The following is a 22607-nucleotide window of genomic DNA, read 5'->3' as shown; positions in this document are numbered from 1 at the left end:
CCCCCCCTATAACACTGTTGATTTTTCCGTTTTATATGAATTTCATGTTGTACGAGTCACTTATATTTTACAAATACGTGTATCGGGCTGTGAATAGCTCACGTATTTGTAAAATCTAAGTGACTCGTACAACATGGAATTCATATAAAACGGAAAAATCAACAGTGTTATAGGGGGGGTCGACTGTACATATATATATATATATTGATATAGGCCTATATTAAGGAGAATGTAACCAAAAGTTTTAGACAAATCGTCTTACAATGGATTTAGTTAGGGCTTCGAATTTACGAGGACTCCAAAAGAATTTATCAAAAATTATTCATTTCATTGTATTTTCTCGTGTATTAAGAGAAAAAAAGCTTTATTTTTTACTACATTTTATTACAGTATTTATTTAAAAATATAATATTATATAATTTTTAATCCTGTTTGTTATTTTTTATAAGCTGAGAAGCCTGAAAAAAGTGGCCTAAGTCTCTCTCGACATCTGAATGTAGATAAAAATTGTTGGTTTTTAGGCTATAGAAATTTAAATTTTAAGATAACATATAATAAATTAACATACAGTAAGCTATCTAGAGACTAGTTGCATTTAATTTCGAAATTCTTTGAATATTCTATTTAATATTTATATAGAATTTAATATCGATTATTTCTATTTGGCTAGCGAATTTAAAACAAATGCTTAATTTGCTTAAGATAATTCATCACTCAATATAACCTGTTAATAAGAATAAATTTATATTTTTAAGCTACTGATCATTTCTAAATCTCTATGCACATATCTAGATTAATAATTACAATATTTCTGTTGATAATAAATTACAGTAAATCGTATAAAACTGTAATTAATGTGAAGTTATATCGGTTCATTAATCACTACAGTAATATTATTTTTGGAGAGTAAAATTAATTATATTGATTTTAAACACACTCCTGTATACTTATTTAAAAATTAACTGTCACTTTTACTATATTTTAGAAGATAAAGTATTATTAGATTCCCAAATAAAACACGATAATACCGTACAGAGCCGAATTTAGATTTATTGTGTCATACGCTTAAATATACAAGAGGCCCTTTCTACTTTACTAAATAATAATGGGCAATATGTATAAACTATTTTTGAGAATAGAACGAGGCCCTAAGCTACGGCTTATTTAGCTTAGACGTAAATCCGGCTGTTGTATAATATTACTGTATAAATCAGGCTACAAATCATTTTGAAGAATAGCAATATATATATATGGCTATTGATGTTATCTTATTGAATATAAAGAGATGCGGGAGTGTAAAAAAAAAAACAATAGGTAACAAAACCATAATATTGTCTTAATGAACTCACGCAACAAAGGACGTAGTGTTTTGAAAATGTTTTATGATTCTGTTTGTCGTGTTTTCAATTATAAGATCACTTGTTTAAATTTGTTTTGTTCGCTTTTATTGAAGTTATTATATTTATAAACCGTTTTATCATTATAAATAATTGATATCGTCACATTTACTCTACTACTAGAATTTTAAATTTTGTTCGATTCTTATCGTAGCAATTAATTATAACAATAAAAACTAAAGAGACGTTATTTGAAAATCAAATTTCTTTTATTTTGTATTGTTATAATTAATTGGGCTTAAATTATTATACTTAAATATTTAGGCCTAAAAGAATAACGAATGAAAAATAAAAATACAATTAAAAGACTATTGAATCATCCTGTATATTAAAATATTTATAGATTTAAAAATTATTATTTAGTATTTAAGTATAATAGAACATTCAATTACGGAGACCATTTTATCAAGGACTTTCTTAAATAAATATGCATACAAAATAATCTCCAAACAACGGCCATTTTTTTTTATTTTCTTGACAGCATCCATCAATTGTCCGGCGTTTTTAACTGTATTTGAAGAGCGATTTAATCTTTAGAATGGTTAACTAATTTTTGAGACATTCTATAATATATATATAAATATATTTAGTCATTATTTTAAAGTATATCTTAAATATTTTTGCAACAATAGATAATTAAACTGATACATACGGTAGCTTCTTGTAGGTTAAAACTTAGAATTTCTGATAGAATTTTTATTAAAAAAAATTAATTATAATTCTATAATTTAGAATATTTACCTGTATATCTATTTTATATATGTGAAATATTTATTTAAAACTGTCACGAACGTTTCTCCGTCACGAAAAAGGGGGGTAAAACGGAGGCACGAATCGATTTTTAAACAAATAAGTTAAGCCTGTGGGGCAGGAGGGAGGGAGTGAAGTCCTCTCCTTGCCCCGTATTATACTGTATATTGTTGTATAATATGTATTAATAATGTACGAATAAAATACGATAATAATGTACAGTACGGTATATTAAGCAATTTATACTCATTGATTTATCGACTTATTGATCCAAGCTCTTTTACTGTGTTTTATTGGAGAATAAAGAAAAGCTTCTATAGTTATTTCCTTTAGGAAAGAAATTTTTTTTCTCCGTTAAATCGAGGGTTTACTGTACTTTATTTCATTTTCGTAATATAATAATAGATTTACATAACAGTCTTTATTTAGTTGATTTTTTTAATGCCAGTCTGTTTGGTTAAATTAGAACAGGAGTTAGTAAAAAGATAACACGAAAACAAAGTAAACAAGTTAATAGTAAACTAGATATAAACATATACTCTTAAAGGAACCGTGACTTCATACTAGAGAGTAACACGAGTCAATATATACGAACATTGTGCAATTATTGATCTGTATGACGAAATAATTTATTGCATTCTTTTTGCATATAAATCATGCTAAATATATTTTAAGTTTTATTATATGATAAAAATAATAATTGAATTGCGGAATTCTGTCTTAAAACTTTAAATTTGCTAGATTTAAGAACAAGATTTCTTTTCAAATCTTGTATAATTTCCTTAAAATTTAAGACTATTTTTAGCATTATTTTTCAAATAAAACATAAATCTATTTAGCCTATAGCATTAAAATATTTAATTTCTGCTATAATTTTTATTTTTTTATATTTAGATAAAATTATCTTTTATCTTGTAAAATAGCAACATAGTAATAAAGGTACTGTACGGTACTTCTCGAAGATTTACTTCTTCAAATCTCTCACTGCGTAGATTTGATAATGAATATTCATAATAATAATAGATAAAATAATGGAAAATTAATTTTAAAAAGTAAACTAAACATTAAAGAATAAATTAATTAACTATTGTATAATTCGACGAAGAAGAAATTCAATTTATCGAAACTTATACGACAGATTCATTAGAATTAAAGCTTTTATCTCATTCGTTCGCAGTCCTAAATACTTAAGAATTATTGTTATTTTTCACGTTCTTTTCAAGTGTCCCGAAGCCTATGATCCTAAAAACAAAACGATATTATTAACTTTTAATTTATTAAGTATTATCAATAAAAATTTATATAACCTTATTAATTTTAGTTAGTTCTTCGTTTTAAAATGAAATCCTAATAATTATTTACGCATATTTTAATAAATTAATAACCTAACAATAAAAACCAGAATGAAGTTTTAGATTATTTAAATTTTTCACTCTATAGGAATACAGAATCGCGCAATCGTAGCTCGACTTTTACACTGGTTCTTGCCTGCCTAAATACTAACTGTTCAAACAATTTTTATGTACAGTAAAACTTCTCTAAAACCTTCCAAACGGAAGAATAATAATTCTATACCGTCTCATTTTGGTTTACACAGGTTTTACTGTGTTTTAACAACTTTACGTAATTCAGGCAAGGAAAAATTTAACAAAAGATCAACTTTACTGCGTGATTTTATTATGTTCCTGTGATGCAAAAACAAAGAATTTGAAGAATTCAAAATCTTTTAGTTACGAATATTTTTAGAAATTAATGCTCGTCTTATAAGTTTTCACACGATTTGTTAAGAATTTCGTATTTATCTACAGTAGTATCGTTATACTTACAAACGTAAATTTAGTTGTTTTTTTTTATTTTCACAGGAATTTTTGCTTGTAGAATTTAATATATTGTTGGTGTAGAATGTTAGAAGTAAATTCATGAGAATGAAATTTTACTTAAGCTTCCTAATTTATAATCTCAAGGAAAGTAAATAAATATTTATTTTAAACGTACAATATACAGTACTGTATATACATTTAGTATTTTTTTTTTTAACTTGACACATCCGAATGATTTTCTAACTTGAGTTTTATGTATTTCTAATGGTGTTAATCCAGATACTAAAATCCTCAATATAATTTTATATAATACATCAAACCTCTGAACAAAGACAACTGACAAGAACATAAAAATGACTGTTGTTTGAAGTTTACTTTATATGCATTTCTGTTTTTATATACAAGAAGGACAAATTAAAATGGTTAAACTCGTTTTCTTCAATATTGGCACAAGAACAGCGTGCCCATTTATCACAATGGCTACATTTAGCCCAACTCTCTGTAGATGCAGAGTATAACCCTCCAAAATAGAGGCATTCTTTGCCATTTGTCTTTTGTTTCTTATTAAGCCTACCTACCCTTGCTGATGCCTGTAACTTTTGATTTTACAAAATTTCTTTCAGTAAACAAAGACTGTTTTTCTGGGGATGCCGAAACTGCTGTTGACTGTTTTTGTTGTTCCATCAGCTGCTGCTTGTACGGTGTATCTGTTAGGATTGCTATTTTCCCTCTCCTTCTGCTATTTTCGATTTTATTTTTTTCTTGGTTTTAACACGTGGAATTGTCATTATTTCTATGGGAGAGGCTCGAGTAAAAACTGAATGAGTAGGCCTACTTGTAGTGGTGTAATCTGTGACCGTTTCTACACCCAGATTAGACATACCTCCGCCTTCATGGTTTTGGTTGTTCCAAAACGAGCATCCTGTGTGTCCTGCTGCTGATGAGGCCTGTTTGTCGTCTCTGCAGCAATAAATACTTCTGGATTCGTTGGCCATATTCGTGGACTACCTGGAGTAAGACGAGGTACCCCATCTTGCCACAACGTGCACTTTTCATACTGACTGCAAACATAGGCCATCTGTATTTCAATTACAGTCTTAAAGGCTACTTCGAATATCATAATATCTTCATCTAAAAGGTAATGTAACAATTCACAATGATACTTATTTTGTAGAAACTTTGTAGAGGCGTAAAATTAGATGAAGTATTGCCGAAACATGGAAAATGTTCCTTACTTCCAAAAAATTCGGGCGTTATCTCATTCCATGATCCCTTTTGGGGTTGAAATTCAGTTCCCCAAATAACATTTAGATGAAAGCGCATTAACCATGAATAAACAGACGTCCCCCGTCTTACACCATGGCCCCATCTTACACCACTTTCCCCTAATTGGTGAAAAGTAGATTGATCGATGTATTATTTTACTAATTATTCTATAATATTTATCATATATAATTATTTAAATTATTAAAATATACATTTTATCGGAATTAAATGATTTAAATGTAGAAAAAAAAAAATAAATAAAACGAATTCAAAAAGTTTATAGATTTGAAATTAATTTCCTTTACATAAATGCGCTCTAAATAATTACTTTAGTTTAATTCCTTTGATCTAATCCTAAGATTTAATTAATATAATTAAATCTTAAATTACTACTTAAAGATCTAAGATAATATACCTAATACATAAATTAGAAAAAAAATTATTTTAATATTAATTAAAATAATATTCTAACAAAAAAAAAAGTAGNTATATTATATATATATATATATAATATATAGCCTTTCTTTCTCTTTAGTTTATAAATTGAATGTAAATTTCGCCAATAAATGTCTTCTAATAAAGTAAATCTAGAAAATATGAGGTTCTGAAATAATATATCATTCTATAATTACAAATAGCCTGAATTTAAACGATTTTTTAATGAAATCTTCGTTAAGATCGAAATTTAAGCTAAACTCTTCCTGATTTTTTACATATTTCGATATGGTATTTTGTCTTTCTCCATTTCTCATCTATGTCAAGTCTATTGATGGTCAAGTTCTTTCACAATGAGAAAAATTGGAGATTGACTACATAGATAAGTATGTGTTGGCATTCATAATCTGTTAATCAACGTTTTATCAGCATTGAGTAAGAAGCAAGATAACAAATATAACTTGATTTTTTTTTAGTATATTAAATATAAATTCGATTATTTATAAGAAGAAACGAGTTTATAAGTCTGTAAAAGTCATATAATTACTAACTAGTTTTCATATTTGTAATGACTGGCGATAAGATTTGCCTATAGGTAGATCGAATTGGGGGACTTCATTTCCTATTCCTTATCTCATAATAACTAACTATATTAAAGGTAAGATGGGCCAACAATCAGCGAAACTGTGCCGGATATACAGGCTGTTACTTAGTGAAAAAAAGCAACCAGCAATTTTCATTTGGAAGAATTAACTTCAGGTTTTGCCTAATTGTTTTTTTTTTTTTTTACATCGAATCAAGATTTGTAGATAACAGAATTTTCGAATTAGGAATTTTTTTTAAACTAATTAATCTCAACACGCGGCCGATATCCTGAATATTTTCCTGTATAAAGGACCACCAAGTAAGCATCAATTTATTCGTAAACATTATTAATAAATAACAAATATAACGATTTATCAGTGGATTTTCAATCAGGAATCTATGCATCACCAAAGGGTTCATAGATTAAAAATATAAATAAATTTTCATTTTTTTTAACCTCTACTATAAACTCAATTCTAATTTAGGCTTGCTTCCTAACATTCAGATTGAAAGTCCCAAATATTTTCTCCCCATTACAGTCGGTATTCTATATAGTGTATTTTGGTAATTGTATTTTATTATAATTAGTTTTCTTTGCAAGCCTATTTAGTTGTTTTTTTAAATGAATTTAAAAGCATTATTCCGAGAAGAGGTCCTTAAGACTTCACCATGGATTCTGTTGCACTGGCTTTTGGCAGACTGGCAGACTGCCAGAGAGATCTATAGACTAATACAACAAAGAAAAAGCCAAGAACACCTGATTTAAATAAATATATCAACATATATAGAGTAGACTTAAGTCACGTAATAATTATAGGTCTATCTCTTTTTTTTTACAGTTAATAACTTTAGTATCAAAAATTGGTTTTTAGTGAGAAAAAATCTTTATTTACTTCACCACAAAAAAAGATTTCGTTCTAAAATATTTAATATATGTTTTATTTAATATTTAACATATGTTTTATTGATCTTTATTCTTGTCAGAGATGTTAAATAAATTCTATCGGTAAACATTAAAATTTTCCAATCATCCATGTTGGATTGAGTACCACACAAGTCCTTAATCCAGCTAATAATACGGTTAATTTAATTCCAATAATTGAGTATTTCAATTGTAATTGCAAGCAATCATTCTTCTTGTTCCATCAAATCTAATCCTCGATTTAATAGTAAACAACTCTACCGTGTAAATAGAAATCAATTTAGTAAATTTCCGCAAATTAAATTAAGAAAAGTACAAATTTGGTTCGTAAAAAAATTAATTTGTTACCTGTAAATAATTAAAAATTTATTTTAAAATATAAAAATATATAAAATTAAATTCAGAATAAACAGCGTACAAAATGATTTATTTAATTTACACCTCTCTTTAAACCTGATTGGTTATCGAAGATTTATTTTGATTCAGATTAATCGTTTTAATTCGTTTACACAACATAACATGACTTTTGTTGTCATTTGTAGGCGTGTCGATGTCTGTTCATTGGTTAGAGATAATTTAAACAAGTTAAATTTATTATCTCTATTTGCTTTCATAGAAATATTTTCTACGGTATTTATTGTGTCTTATCTTCCGGTTAATTTAGTGTTTCTTTTCTTTTCATATAATTTAATTAATTTTATTTAAGTTAATTAGCTGTTTTAAAGTATTTTCTTTTCCAAATTTTGTGTATGATTTAAGAAAAGTATTTTTTTTATTAGAATTATTAAATTTAAACAAACAACATTTAAGCTTAGGATTTCTTTAACTGAAAACATTCCTTAGCTTCCCCTCCATTATTTTCTGTCCATTGAAGTTTAAATTTAATCATATATTTTAATCCTCTATCCTTTAATTCTCTGTTTTGCTTTCCTTCTGCTTTCCAAGACATAATATACAAAAATTTTCTACATATAAATTAGGCCTACAATGTTAAAATATAATTTATATTTTCAATATAAACAATATAAGACATGTATAGAATTTTGAGTGCTTTATCCTGTTGAAAATAATTTCAAAATATTTAATCAGAGAAAATCTAAATACATTTAAACTTAATAAATTCGTATTTAATAGTTGAATTTTCGTTCTTAAATATCTATTAATGAAGTGTATAAAAAGATATTTTATTATTAAAACTTACTTCAAAGAAATAATTGAATTCAATTACCCCCCTATAACACTGTTGATAATTCCGTTTTATAAGAATTCCATGTTGTACGAGTCACTTAGATTTTACAAATAAGTGTGCCGGGCTGTGAACGGCTCACGTATTTGTAAAATTCAAGTGACTCGTACAACATGGAATTCTTATAAAACAGAATTATCAACAGTGTTATAGGGGGGTTGACTGTGTAACAATTATTAGTGTTATGTANTATTGTATAATTCGACGAAGAAGAAATTCAATTTATCGAAACTTATACGACAGATTCATTAGAATTAAAGCTTTTATCTCATTCGTTCGCAGTCCTAAATACTTAAGAATTATTGTTATTTTTCACGTTCTTTTCAAGTGTCCCGAAGCCTATGATCCTAAAAACAAAACGATATTATTAACTTTTAATTTATTAAGTATTATCAATAAAAATTTATATAACCTTATTAATTTTAGTTAGTTCTTCGTTTTAAAATGAAATCCTAATAATTATTTACACATATTTTAATAAATTAATAACCTAACAATAAAAACCAGAATGAAGTTTTAGATTATTTAAATTTTTCACTCTATAGGAATACAAAATCGCGCAATCGGAGCTCGACTTTTACACTGGTTCTTGCCTGCCTAAATACTAACTGTTCAAACAATTTTTATGTACAGTAAAACTTCTCTAAAACCTTCCAAACGGAAGAATAATAATTCGATACCGTCTCATTTCGGTTTACACAAGTTTTACTGTGTTTTAACAACTTTACGTAATTCAGGCAAGGAAAAATTTAACAAAAGATCAACTTTACTGCGTGATTTTATTATGTTCCTGTGATGCAAAAACAAAGAATTTGAAGAATTCAAAATCTTTTAGTTACGAATATTTTTAGAAATTAATGCTCGTCTTATAAGTTTTCACACGATTTGTTAAGAATTTCGTATTTATCTACAGTAGTATCGTTATACTTACAAACGTAAATTTAGTTGTTTTTTTTTATTTTCACAGGAATTTTTGCTTGTAGAATTTAATATATTGTTGGTGTAGAATGTTAGAAGTAAATTCATGAGAATGAAATTTTACTTAAGCTTCCTAATTTATAATCTCAAGGAAAGTAAATAAATATTTATTTTAAACGTACAATATACAGTACTGTATATACATTTAGTATTTTTTTTTTTAACTTGACACATCCGAATGATTTTCTAACTTGAGTTTTATGTATTTCTAATGGTGTTAATCCAGATACTAAAATCCTCAATATAATTTTATATAATACATCAAACCTCTGAACAAAGACAACTGACAAGAACATAAAAATGACTGTTGTTTGAAGTTTAGTTTATATGCATTTCTGTTTTTATATACAAGAAGGACAAATTAAAATGGTTAAACTCGTTTTCTTCAATATTGGCACAAGAACAGCGTGCCCATTTATCACAATGGCTACATTTAGCCCAACTCTCTGTAGATGCAGAGTATAACCCTCCAAAATAGAGGCATTCTTTGCCATTTGTCTTTTGTTTCTTATTAAGCCTACCTACCCTTGCTGATGCCTGTAACTTTTGATTTTACAAAATTTCTTTCAGTAAACAAAGACTGTTTTTCTGGGGATGCCGAAACTGCTGTTGACTGTTTTTGTTGTTCCATCAGCTGCTGCTTGTACGGTGTATCTGTTAGGATTGCTATTTTCCCTCTCCTTCTGCTATTTTCGATTTTATTTTTTTCTTGGTTTTAACACGTGGAATTGTCATTATTTCTATGGGAGAGGCTCGAGTAAAAACTGAATGAGTAGGCCTACTTGTAGTGGTGTAATCTGTGACCGTTTCTACACCCAGATTAGACATACCTCCGCCTTCATGGTTTTGGTTGTTCCAAAACGAGCATCCTGTGTGTCCTGCTGCTGATGAGGCCTGTTTGTCGTCTCTGCAGCAATAAATACTTCTGGATTCGTTGGCCATATTCGTGGACTACCTGGAGTAAGACGAGGTACCCCATCTTGCCACAACGTGCACTTTTCATACTGACTGCAAACATAGGCCATCTGTATTTCAATTACAGTCTTAAAGGCTACTTCGAATATCATAATATCTTCATCTAAAAGGTAATGTAACAATTCACAATGATACTTATTTTGTAGAAACTTTGTAGAGGCGTAAAATTAGATGAAGTATTGCCGAAACATGGAAAATGTTCCTTACTTCCAAAAAATTCGGGCGTTATCTCATTCCATGATCCCTTTTGGGGTTGAAATTCAGTTCCCCAAATAACATTTAGATGAAAGCGCATTAACCATGAATAAACAGACGTCCCCCGTCTTACACCATGGCCCCATCTTACACCACTTTCCCCTAATTGGTGAAAAGTAGATTGATCGATGTATTATTTTACTAATTATTCTATAATATTTATCATATATAATTATTTAAATTATTAAAATATACATTTTATCGGAATTAAATGATTTAAATGTAGAAAAAAAAAAATAAATAAAACGAATTCAAAAAGTTTATAGATTTGAAATTAATTTCCTTTACATAAATGCGCTCTAAATAATTACTTTAGTTTAATTCCTTTGATCTAATCCTAAGATTTAATTAATATAATTAAATCTTAAATTACTACTTAAAGATCTAAGATAATATACCTAATACATAAATTAGAAAAAAAATTATTTTAATATTAATTAAAATAATATTCTAACAAAAAAAAAAGTAGTAAAAATATGCTAATTTTATTTTAAAAAAAAAGCTTAAATAAAACAGAACATTATCATAATTTTTTGATGCTTTGATCTAATTAATCTTTTTATAATTGTAATAAAAATTCATTTAATAAATGACAGTTTCCGACATAAATATGTACTTAAGCGGAATAACTAAAGATAAATAATTTTACAGTCCATAAAGTTGTATTGGAATATTTTTATACTAATGAAACTGTTCTTTTCATACTGTTTTTATTGTTTATAAAGATAAGAAACAAGTTCTTTTGTAATGGTTTTCGTGCTTATCGTGATTTTAAATTAGCCGAATGTAAATATATCATTTAAATAATTAATTAAATTGCTGAGATATAGAAACTATTTATTTTTATTATATAAGAAATGTTAAAGCTTTTAGAATTATTATTATTATTATTATTTAATTTCTAAAGGAAAATCATAATCATTTTACAATTCGATTTAAGGATTGATAAGGCAATATCACTCTTTGAAAGCCGTAAAAGTATGTAAATAAAATGAATAAAACGAATAAAAAATACCTATTATTGAAATAAACTTTAATTTATATTACTTTAGCATCATGATTTTTATATAAAATGTATAATTTGGGGGTTTTTTTTTAGTGTTTGGAGCGTAACCCAAATGACTTCTTAATTAATCCCTACTTTCTGAGCCTAATTCGAGTAGTTAATTTTATAATTATATAATAATATTTTCTCTTTTAAAATTGTTAAATAATAACCTAAAGTTTTAAAAAATATATAATTAAAATTAGAAAGAGCTTCTCTCCCATTTCATATTGCTAAGCAAAAAGAAGAGAGCTTAAAAGCTTATTAATTATCTATTTATTTTAAAGAGAAATTAAGTAAATGAATAAGTTAAGTAAAAGATTATTATAAGACAACATATTGGAAGAAAAGAGCGCCAAAGGCATAGCAATTAATTTCTATGCATCGCCGACTTGATGGTGTTTTAGATAAGATACTGCCAACAGGAAACGAATGATGCACAGCTTTCACGAATCTCTCACCATTGAAAGTATATAAATTTTTATAAATTTAAATACATCAGTTAAATCTAATTTGAAGGATAATATTTCTTTTTTTATTACCTATTCAATACTTTTAATTAATTGTAGATTAAAGATCTGAAATCACAATAAGCTTACATTATTTATTTTAATAACACTTTCATTTAGTTATAAATTTTAATTATATATTAAAAATATTTTTTAAGTTTAGTATAAGACTGTAATATGTTCTAATCAGGACTGGATTTAGCGTGTAAGGGAAGGGCCCTTTTATCACGTAATAAAAACTTTAAAACGTGAGGCCTTAAACATGTCTTTTTACGTAGAGTAAGGTCCTAAGCTTTAGCTTATTTTGGCCCTAATTTTGAGATCAATTTGGTTCTTAAAACTTCTACACGCCTATGTCTACACTACAATTCTCAAGGGCTTGTCGCGAATATTACTCATCGTTGGGCGTTGAAATCTGAGGGTGAGTAATGAAGTGAAGTTCCATTGAAGTGATTTGAGCAGTTGATTCGTAATTTATACGCTTTTAAAGCGAATAATACGTAAAAGAATATTTAAAAAAAACTAAACAAAACTTAAGTCATTTTTACTTTTTCCTGTTTCAAATTTCCCATTAAATTTTTCAAAATGTAAATAAATAAAGAAAATATTTTAAAAGTTCACTTCAACAAATCATTAATGACATTTCTATTACGAGATATTTTCTCATTGATCATCCGAATTTTATTGTTACCGTTATTGTTATGCCGCTCTCATTAGGGACAATATAACTGGAACCGATTATAACCCATTCTGGGTGGGCCAGAATGGTAATGAGGTCGAATAACACATAAAATGAAGGATAGAGAACGACGCCCGATCAAATTACTCATGATTAATTTTGATTCCTGATCAGATTCGAACCCGAATCTTCAGCAATATCATCGGAATTTAATGTAAATTATAGATATAAATATTACATTTATTTATATTTATCGTATTTTGGAGTGAAGAAGATTGAGGTGAACCATCTAAAACATTATTAAAATGCTTTGTAAGTGTTCTCAAAATTTCAACCTTTTTATCTTAATATTAGAAGTGGATGAAATTTGAGTTTCTATTAATAAAAATCAATAAATTTAAATTTTATTACTTCTTATAATTTATAAAATTGTATATAAAATTCATCGCTTTACTTATCGTTAAAATAATTGTTAATCATTATCAATTCTTACATGTAAAGCTCATTAAATCCTAAATGATTTCAATTGATGGTCTTGTAAAGTTTTTCTTTTTTTTTTCTTATATTCTTCAGAATAAATTACAATTGAATTGATCGTTATCGGATAAATATTCATTATTTACTATTAATGAACCAAAAATAACATCAATTTAAAAACAAAGAAAATCTAAAATTTCTAATTGAATTAGTCGATTCGAGTTCATTTCCTATTTTTAAAACATGTTAAAGGTTTAAAATTTCGAAATTGTAAGAAAATTAGAAGCATTTTCTTTATTTCAATTACATTTTTACATCACAATATCTAACCACTTTAGTAACTAACAGTCTTAAAACTAGTAGAAACAAATGTAATTTAAGTCAAGGAGAACAAGAAGAAGAAGTATGAATACTTGTTGAATTTACCACGGAATCTTATTGTATAACAATTATTTGTGAATAAATATTCCGAGTGATTTAAAAAAAAGCTTCATTTATCCATTTAGTTTTAGTTCTAAATAAGTAATCCTTCCATCCAGCCATAATATAAACTATTAGGATGCGGATGCACGAATCCATTATCGGATCAAATAGTTCGAATCCAATGGGTTCTCAACAATGAATTGTTGCTGTTGTGGTTCCTACTTCTCCTCGAATGTCTTGTAATTTCTTTTTTAAACGTTAACATTTTCAATAGCATTATTATTCTCGTATTTAATCGGGATTTTAATTGGATAACCTATTTTACAAAGTTTAAACAACTCTATATAGCGTGTTGATATTAAATCGATTTTATCATTTTCTTATTCATAGAATATAAAAAAAATAATGATATTGTCCTCAAGTTTAAAAACTATATGCATAATCAAGGGGTTTTTTTAAAATATTCTTTTAACCATTCATTATATTTTTTTAATTAAAATATATTTGAATTTTTATTTTTCTAAAGATTTCAGGAATTTCAGACAATTCGAAGATTTAAAATTTGTTTAAATATTTTTTATTATTATTTTAAACTTATAAATATTATATAAGGTCTATAATTTTTAAATGTTTTACATGTTTAAATTCAATATAAAACGTTAAATTGATCACAGTTAATGCATTAATATTCTAACAAAAAAAAAAAGTAGTAAAAATATGCTAATTTTATTTTAAAAAAAAAGCTTAAATAAAACAGAACATTATCATAATTTTTTGATGCTTTGATCTAATTAATCTTTTTATAATTGTAATAAAAATTCATTTAATAAATGACAGTTTCCGACATAAATATGTACTTAAGCGGAATAACTAAAGATAAATAATTTTACAGTCCATAAAGTTGTATTGGAATATTTTTATACTAATGAAACTGTTCTTTTCATACTGTTTTTATTGTTTATAAAGATAAGAAACAAGTTCTTTTGTAATGGTTTTCGTGCTTATCGTGATTTTAAATTAGCCGAATGTAAATATATCATTTAAATAATTAATTAAATTGCTGAGATATAGAAACTATTTATTTTTATTATATAAGAAATGTTAAAGCTTTTAGAATTATTATTATTATTATTATTTAATTTCTAAAGGAAAATCATAATCATTTTACAATTCGATTTAAGGATTGATAAGGCAATATCACTCTTTGAAAGCCGTAAAAGTATGTAAATAAAATGAATAAAACGAATAAAAAATACCTATTATTGAAATAAACTTTAATTTATATTACTTTAGCATCATGATTTTTATATAAAATGTATAATTTGGGGGTTTTTTTTTAGTGTTTGGAGCGTAACCCAAATGACTTCTTAATTAATCCCTACTTTCTGAGCCTAATTCGAGTAGTTAATTTTATAATTATATAATAATATTTTCTCTTTTAAAATTGTTAAATAATAACCTAAAGTTTTAAAAAATATATAATTAAAATTAGAAAGAGCTTCTCTCCCATTTCATATTGCTAAGCAAAAAGAAGAGAGCTTAAAAGCTTATTAATTATCTATTTATTTTAAAGAGAAATTAAGTAAATGAATAAGTTAAGTAAAAGATTATTATAAGACAACATATTGGAAGAAAAGAGCGCCAAAGGCATAGCAATTAATTTCTATGCATCGCCGACTTGATGGTGTTTTAGATAAGATACTGCCAACAGGAAACGAATGATGCACAGCTTTCACGAATCTCTCACCATTGAAAGTATATAAATTTTTATAAATTTAAATACATCAGTTAAATCTAATTTGAAGGATAATATTTCTTTTTTTATTACCTATTCAATACTTTTAATTAATTGTAGATTAAAGATCTGAAATCACAATAAGCTTACATTATTTATTTTAATAACACTTTCATTTAGTTATAAATTTTAATTATATATTAAAAATATTTTTTAAGTTTAGTATAAGACTGTAATATGTTCTAATCAGGACTGGATTTAGCGTGTAAGGGAAGGGCCCTTTTATCACGTAATAAAAACTTTAAAACGTGAGGCCTTAAACATGTCTTTTTACGTAGAGTAAGGTCCTAAGCTTTAGCTTATTTTGGCCCTAATTTTGAGATCAATTTGGTTCTTAAAACTTCTACACGCCTATGTCTACACTACAATTCTCAAGGGCTTGTCGCGAATATTACTCATCGTTGGGCGTTGAAATCTGAGGGTGAGTAATGAAGTGAAGTTCCATTGAAGTGATTTGAGCAGTTGATTCGTAATTTATACGCTTTTAAAGCGAATAATACGTAAAAGAATATTTAAAAAAAACTAAACAAAACTTAAGTCATTTTTACTTTTTCCTGTTTCAAATTTCCCATTAAATTTTTCAAAATGTAAATAAATAAAGAAAATATTTTAAAAGTTCACTTCAACAAATCATTAATGACATTTCTATTACGAGATATTTTCTCATTGATCATCCGAATTTTATTGTTACCGTTATTGTTATGCCGCTCTCATTAGGGACAATATAACTGGAACCGATTATAACCCATTCTGGGTGGGCCAGAATGGTAATGAGGTCGAATAACACATAAAATGAAGGATAGAGAACGACGCCCGATCAAATTACTCATGATTAATTTTGATTCCTGATCAGATTCGAACCCGAATCTTCAGCAATATCATCGGAATTTAATGTAAATTATAGATATAAATATTACATTTATTTATATTTATCGTATTTTGGAGTGAAGAAGATTGAGGTGAACCATCTAAAACATTATTAAAATGCTTTGTAAGTGTTCTCAAAATTTCAACCTTTTTATCTTAATATTAGAAGTGGATGAAATTTGAGTTTCTATTAATAAAAATCAATAAATTTATATTTTATTACTTCTTATAATTTATAAAATTGTATATAAAATTCATCGCTTTACTTATCGTTAAAATAATTGTTAATCATTATCAATTCTTACATGTAAAGCTCATTAAATCCTAAATGATTTCAATTGATGGTCTTGTAAAGTTTTTCTTTTTTTTTTCTTATATTCTTCAGAATAAATTACAATTGAATTGATCGTTATCGGATAAATATTCATTATTTACTATTAATGAACCAAAAATAACATCAATTTAAAAACAAAGAAAATCTAAAATTTCTAATTGAATTAGTCGATTCGAGTTCATTTCCTATTTTTAAAACATGTTAAAGGTTTAAAATTTCGAAATTGTAAGAAAATTAGAAGCATTTTCTTTATTTCAATTACATTTTTACATCACAATATCTAACCACTTTAGTAACTAACAGTCTTAAAACTAGTAGAAACAAATGTAATTTAAGTCAAGGAGAACAAGAAGAAGAAGTATGAATACTTGTTGAATTTACCACGGAATCTTATTGTATAACAATTATTTGTGAATAAATATTCCGAGTGATTTAAAAAAAAGCTTCATTTATCCATTTAGTTTTAGTTCTAAATAAGTAATCCTTCCATCCAGCCATAATATAAACTATTAGGATGCGGATNATTACAGTCGACCCCCCTATAACACTGTTGATAATTCCGTTTTATAAGAATTCCATGTTGTACGAGTCACTTAGATTTTACAAATAAGTGTGCCGGGCTGTGAACGGCTCACGTATTTGTAAAATTCAAGTGACTCGTACAACATGGAATTCTTATAAAACAGAATTATCAACAGTGTTATAGGGGGGTCGACTTGTAATTGGAGAAAAATTTCATTGCAGGAATAGAATCTATTCATTTTTATCGCACTACTGTTATTAATGTCCCAGTTATTATGCATATCTTTAACTTACAGGATAAATTAAAGGTTGTAGGTATGTATAGACTACAACAAAATATAGCTTATCTATTTAAGACATAAGACTATTATTATTTTATATACATTTAAACAGTTTGTTATTCGTATAATCAATAATAATTATTATATCTATTCTTTCTAGNCTCCTCGAATGTCTTGTAATTTCTTTTTTAAACGTTAACATTTTCAATAGCATTATTATTCTCGTATTTAATCGGGATTTTAATTGGATAACCTATTTTACAAAGTTTAAACAACTCTATATAGCGTGTTGATATTAAATCGATTTTATCATTTTCTTATTCATAGAATATAAAAAAAATAATGATATTGTCCTCAAGTTTAAAAACTATATGCATAATCAAGGGGTTTTTTTAAAATATTCTTTTAACCATTCATTATATTTTTTTAATTAAAATATATTTGAATTTTTATTTTTCTAAAGATTTCAGGAATTTCAGACAATTCGAAGATTTAAAATTTGTTTAAATATTTTTTATTATTATTTTAAACTTATAAATATTATATAAGGTCTATAATTTTTAAATGTTTTACATGTTTAAATTCAATATAAAACGTTAAATTGATCACAGTTAATGCATTAACTGTTTTACGTATTCTAAAGCATTAAGATACGTAAAACATAATTGTTCTGCTTGTTTTAACTGTTAGCAATTAAATTAACACAATTAAATCATTAAAACAAATTAACAGGACTTAATTAACGTTTTATTAATTCGTTTAAACTTTAAATGATCGAAAATATATAGAATTTTTTTTTATTGTTTCACGTAAAACATAAGAGTTTAAAACCGATGATCTTATTTATATTAAAAATGTATGCAAAAACTAATGTGTTTTTACGTTATTTGATTAAAATAGTTGATGATTTAATAAAATCTCTTCCATATTTAATTGCTAGAATCAATCCTTTTTAAAGTGGATATAATTCAAGAGATAAATACAGAAGAAAAAAGAAAAATGTTACAATTTGTCTAGTCTTTAATGATTTTATTTTTATTATAATCTAAATAAATGAAATACAAGAAATTATATTAATACGAATTAACGTTTTTTGCTTAGGATCAGACAGTTCTTCGCCTAAACCAACACCTCTGACATGCCACCTCCGACGTCACAAGAGCAATAGAAAACCCAGAACTCCTTTTACCACTCAACAACTTTTGGCTTTAGAAAGAAAATTTCGTAATAAGCAATATTTATCGATAGCAGAAAGAGCAGAATTTTCCAGTTCCCTGAGTTTAACCGAAACTCAAGTAAAAATTTGGTTCCAAAATCGAAGAGCCAAAGAGAAACGACTTAAAGAAGCCGAACTAGAAAAATTACAAATGGGTGCTAGGCAATATTTACACACTCCCGTCAGTTTTAACTTAGCTGCCGGACGTCCAGCCGTCTACTTACCATCACATCAAGGAGTGCCTTTTGGACCTTACGCAACTCTACCACCCTTAGTTGGTCCTCTATTGCCTCCCTATTGCCTGCCTTCGGGTCTAACAGTCTGTCCGAGGTGACGGCCTTCTCTTTAATCAATTTCTTTCCAGGTAAGATGTTGAAAATATCTTCAAGCAATTACCGTCAATATATAGGCTATATATTCTATTGTTTAACTGATACAACGTTCTGATTGGTCAGAAAGTTATTAATTTCTTAAAAGATCACACCCAAAATAAAAATCGAATATCGGAACCATTTAAAGTCTGAAGGCTCGCCCAATTCTCGTTAAGAATTATATACTTTTAAATTATTATAATTTAAATTAAGTCTATATTTTCTTTTTTAAAAAAATTATGTTTTAATCTTTAATTAAATCAGAAACAAATGTAGTATTTACAGTTGGTTAACACTGATTTTTGGCCCACACTATATGTTAAAATATTAATTTAAATACGTTCCAGAATCATTTAATTCAATACACTAGTATCATTCTTTCAGTAAAAAAAAAGTCAATTAATCTTTCTATTGAAAAATTCAACGTAAAGAATGAATGAGGAAAAAAATTATTGTGAGGAAATTCTTATTCTAAGCAAAAGACAAAAAAAAAAAAAAAAAATTATATTATTAATTTCAATTGTTAATTGTATTAACATAAAAGTTAATTACCAAATTTCGTGACTGAGATCGTAAATGTTTATAAAAATAACACACATTTTGATTAATTTATTATTCTCATTTGAATGAATTTTAGTGAAATTTTACATTGAAAATTTGAAGTTATATAAATTTAATACATTTAGAGAGATTTTAATTCGATATAATTGAGTTTCTATATAATCTTTAAGTATCTACATTCAATTCATTCTCAATTATAAATTAGTTTATATTAAAATACAAGTCGACCCCCCTATAACACTGTTGATTATTCCGTTTTATACGAATTCCATGTTGTACGAGTCACTTAGATTTTACAAATATGTGAGCCGTTCACAGCCCGGCACAAGTATTTGTAAAATCTAAGTGACTCGTACAACATGGAATTCATATAAAACGGAATAATCAACAGTGTTATAGGGGGGTCGACTTGTATTCATGAATCAAGTTAGTGTTTACACTACAGAAGCTTTTAAAGATTTTGGATTTTATAGACACAATAAAGACATTTTTCATTAATTTTTAGAATTTAGAATAAGTTTTAAAAAATTCATTCTTTAGAATTCTTTTCTTTATATTTGAGATGAAAAAAAAATAAAATAAAAATTTAAATTTAAATTTAAATATCGATAACAAGTAGGAACTTTTGCTAACACGGAAAAGATTCGACATCAAGCAAAGAACAAGTGATTGTTAATTAAGAAGAGCCTCACGCAATGTAGTAGCCCCGAGGTGGGTCATTATTCTAAAGACCGAAGCGGGAATAACAAAAGGACACACAAAAACAATGCAAAGTCTCATTAGTCTTCTAGTAAAAAAGTATCACAAATAAACTTAAAATCAACGAGTCTTTTGAGAAGTGACACTCAAATGTTTTCCTCTTAATCATTTGCACCCTCACTCGTAGAAAAATAGTACTGTTATAAGTTAGATTTTACATTAATTTTTGTAATTTATGAATAATTCAAAATACCTTTAGGGTAACTATTTAATATATAAAATTACGAAGTATCCCGTTTAGATGTTAAGTCATCACGCGAAGATCTCTTTTCTTTTTCTTATGTCTATAGAATGTGGGACTTGTAAAGTTTCATATCTTATAACATTTTTGTGGGGGATAGTTTACACTTTTACGTCAATTTTATGTCATATTTACAACGAGAAAGTGTAATAATGACATCAAATTGACGTGAAAATGTATATTATCTTGACAAAACGTGTTATTTTTATCGAGACAGTGTACGCTTTTATTCTTTTTGTCACGCTTATAACATAATTAATTAATTATTGTGAATTAAAAAAAATTTTTATAATATTGAATGCATATTAAAATAATTTAAAATTTTTTTTAAAATGAGATATTCACTTTCGAATCGATAAGAAGCAATCATTACAAATTATTCACTCTATACCAACAAATTGTACGAACTTTGTAACTAAAGACTCTTGAATTACTTTGACAAAAGGCAATTAAAACTGCTCTGAATAGAAGATTTCAACTTGTATCTGGCCAGATCTCAATTAGTTTAATAGAATTATATTGAATTTCCTGAATTTCCCACGCCAGAAGTAAATCCGGACATTAAAAAAATAAGATTTAAAATATATTTAATCTATGTGCGCTTTTTATAATTAATGAATTATACATAAAGTATTATTATTATTATTATTATACAGACTTTCTAATACTTATAAGTGTAGATATTTTTTTTTTCTTTAGAAATGAAATATATGTGACGTCTGCTGAATGGAGAGATGAGTGATGCTGAGTGATAGAAGATTTATAATAGGAAACGAATTATTTCCAGTGAAAATGGAATTTTTCTTCAATATATCTGAGGTATTACAAGCCTAAGGTAGCTTTGGAAGTTAAGAATCTCATGCAAATTTGTGGAAATACTGTCTAGTTGAAACGAAATTAGTTACCTTTTGTTTTATAAAACTATATTATACAAACGTGCAAAGTCCTCGATTGTAAATATTTGTAATTATTCCAATTTAAAATATGCATTAATTTGTTTGAAGCATAATCTATTGACGAGACCGCAAATACTGTTTAGAAATGTTAACGTTTAATATTTATGATATAATAATATAGTTTAATGCATTAATTTGATCAGTTTCTAATATGGCAAGTGTTACTATTGAATATGAAGAAGAAGAAGAAGATGATGATGATGATATTATTGGGAATTTAAAGTCTAAATGACAAGGGACTCCTCAATTTATTTGTTTTTTTTTCTGAAATATTAATATAAAAATTCGTAATTAATTTATTTAAAAAATTCTTAATGATTCATACAATTTACACACCTTTACATTCTTACATGCAATAGACCTTTTGTTTTTACTTTAAGTGTTTAACAGACACTATTCTCACTTAAAAATACATTAATATGAATTACAAATAATATTTTAAAAAATTCTTTTAATATTTTTCTAATATTATTAAATAAACAAGCTGATTTAATGAGGATAATTTATCTCCACGATAATTCTTGTTACAATCGACCCCCCTATAACACTGTTGATTTTTCCGTTTTATATGAATTCCATGTTGTACGAGTCACTTAGATTTTACAAATACGTGAGCCGTTCACACACGTATTTGTTAAATCTAAGTGACTCGTACAACATGGAATTCATATAAAACGGAAAAATCAACAGTGTTATAGGGGGTGTTCGACTGTACTTAAACGAGCTTCATTTAATACAATTTTCATTAAATTTGAAGGCAAAATATTGATTTTTCTGAGGTTATTTTTTGAGTTTAAATCTATTCAATTATCTTGAAAAATCAAACTGCCTGGAAAAATATTATTCTATCTTTATTATTGGAAAGAGAATGATCGATTTTCTATACGTTGTAAAGAGAATCTAGTCTAAAAATATTGTGGAGTCTCCTGTCAAAAGACTTAC

At 26.5% G+C, this 22607-nt stretch overlaps 1 protein-coding gene across 1 annotated transcript in view; it reads left to right on the top strand.

The window, feature by feature from the left end:
- LOC111620555 (homeobox protein MSX-3-like) overlaps positions 1 to 22246 on the top strand; it is a 46196-nt gene extending 23950 nt beyond the window's left edge. The window contains exons 2-3 of the mRNA XM_023362487.1: positions 18663 to 19141; positions 21409 to 22246. Coding sequence (XP_023218255.1) covers positions 18663 to 19111 — 449 coding nt within the window. The 3' untranslated portion in view covers positions 19112 to 19141; positions 21409 to 22246. The remainder of the gene's footprint in view (positions 1 to 18662; positions 19142 to 21408) is intronic.
- The last annotated feature ends 361 nt before the right edge of the window (positions 22247 to 22607 follow it).

This window comes from Centruroides sculpturatus, unplaced genomic scaffold (genome assembly GCF_000671375.1).
Source record: "Centruroides sculpturatus isolate CEXI.00-Female unplaced genomic scaffold, Cexi_2.0 scaffold76, whole genome shotgun sequence".
Taxonomy (NCBI): Eukaryota; Metazoa; Arthropoda; class Arachnida; order Scorpiones; family Buthidae; genus Centruroides; species Centruroides sculpturatus.
This window is presented reverse-complemented; position numbering and strand designations above follow the sequence as displayed.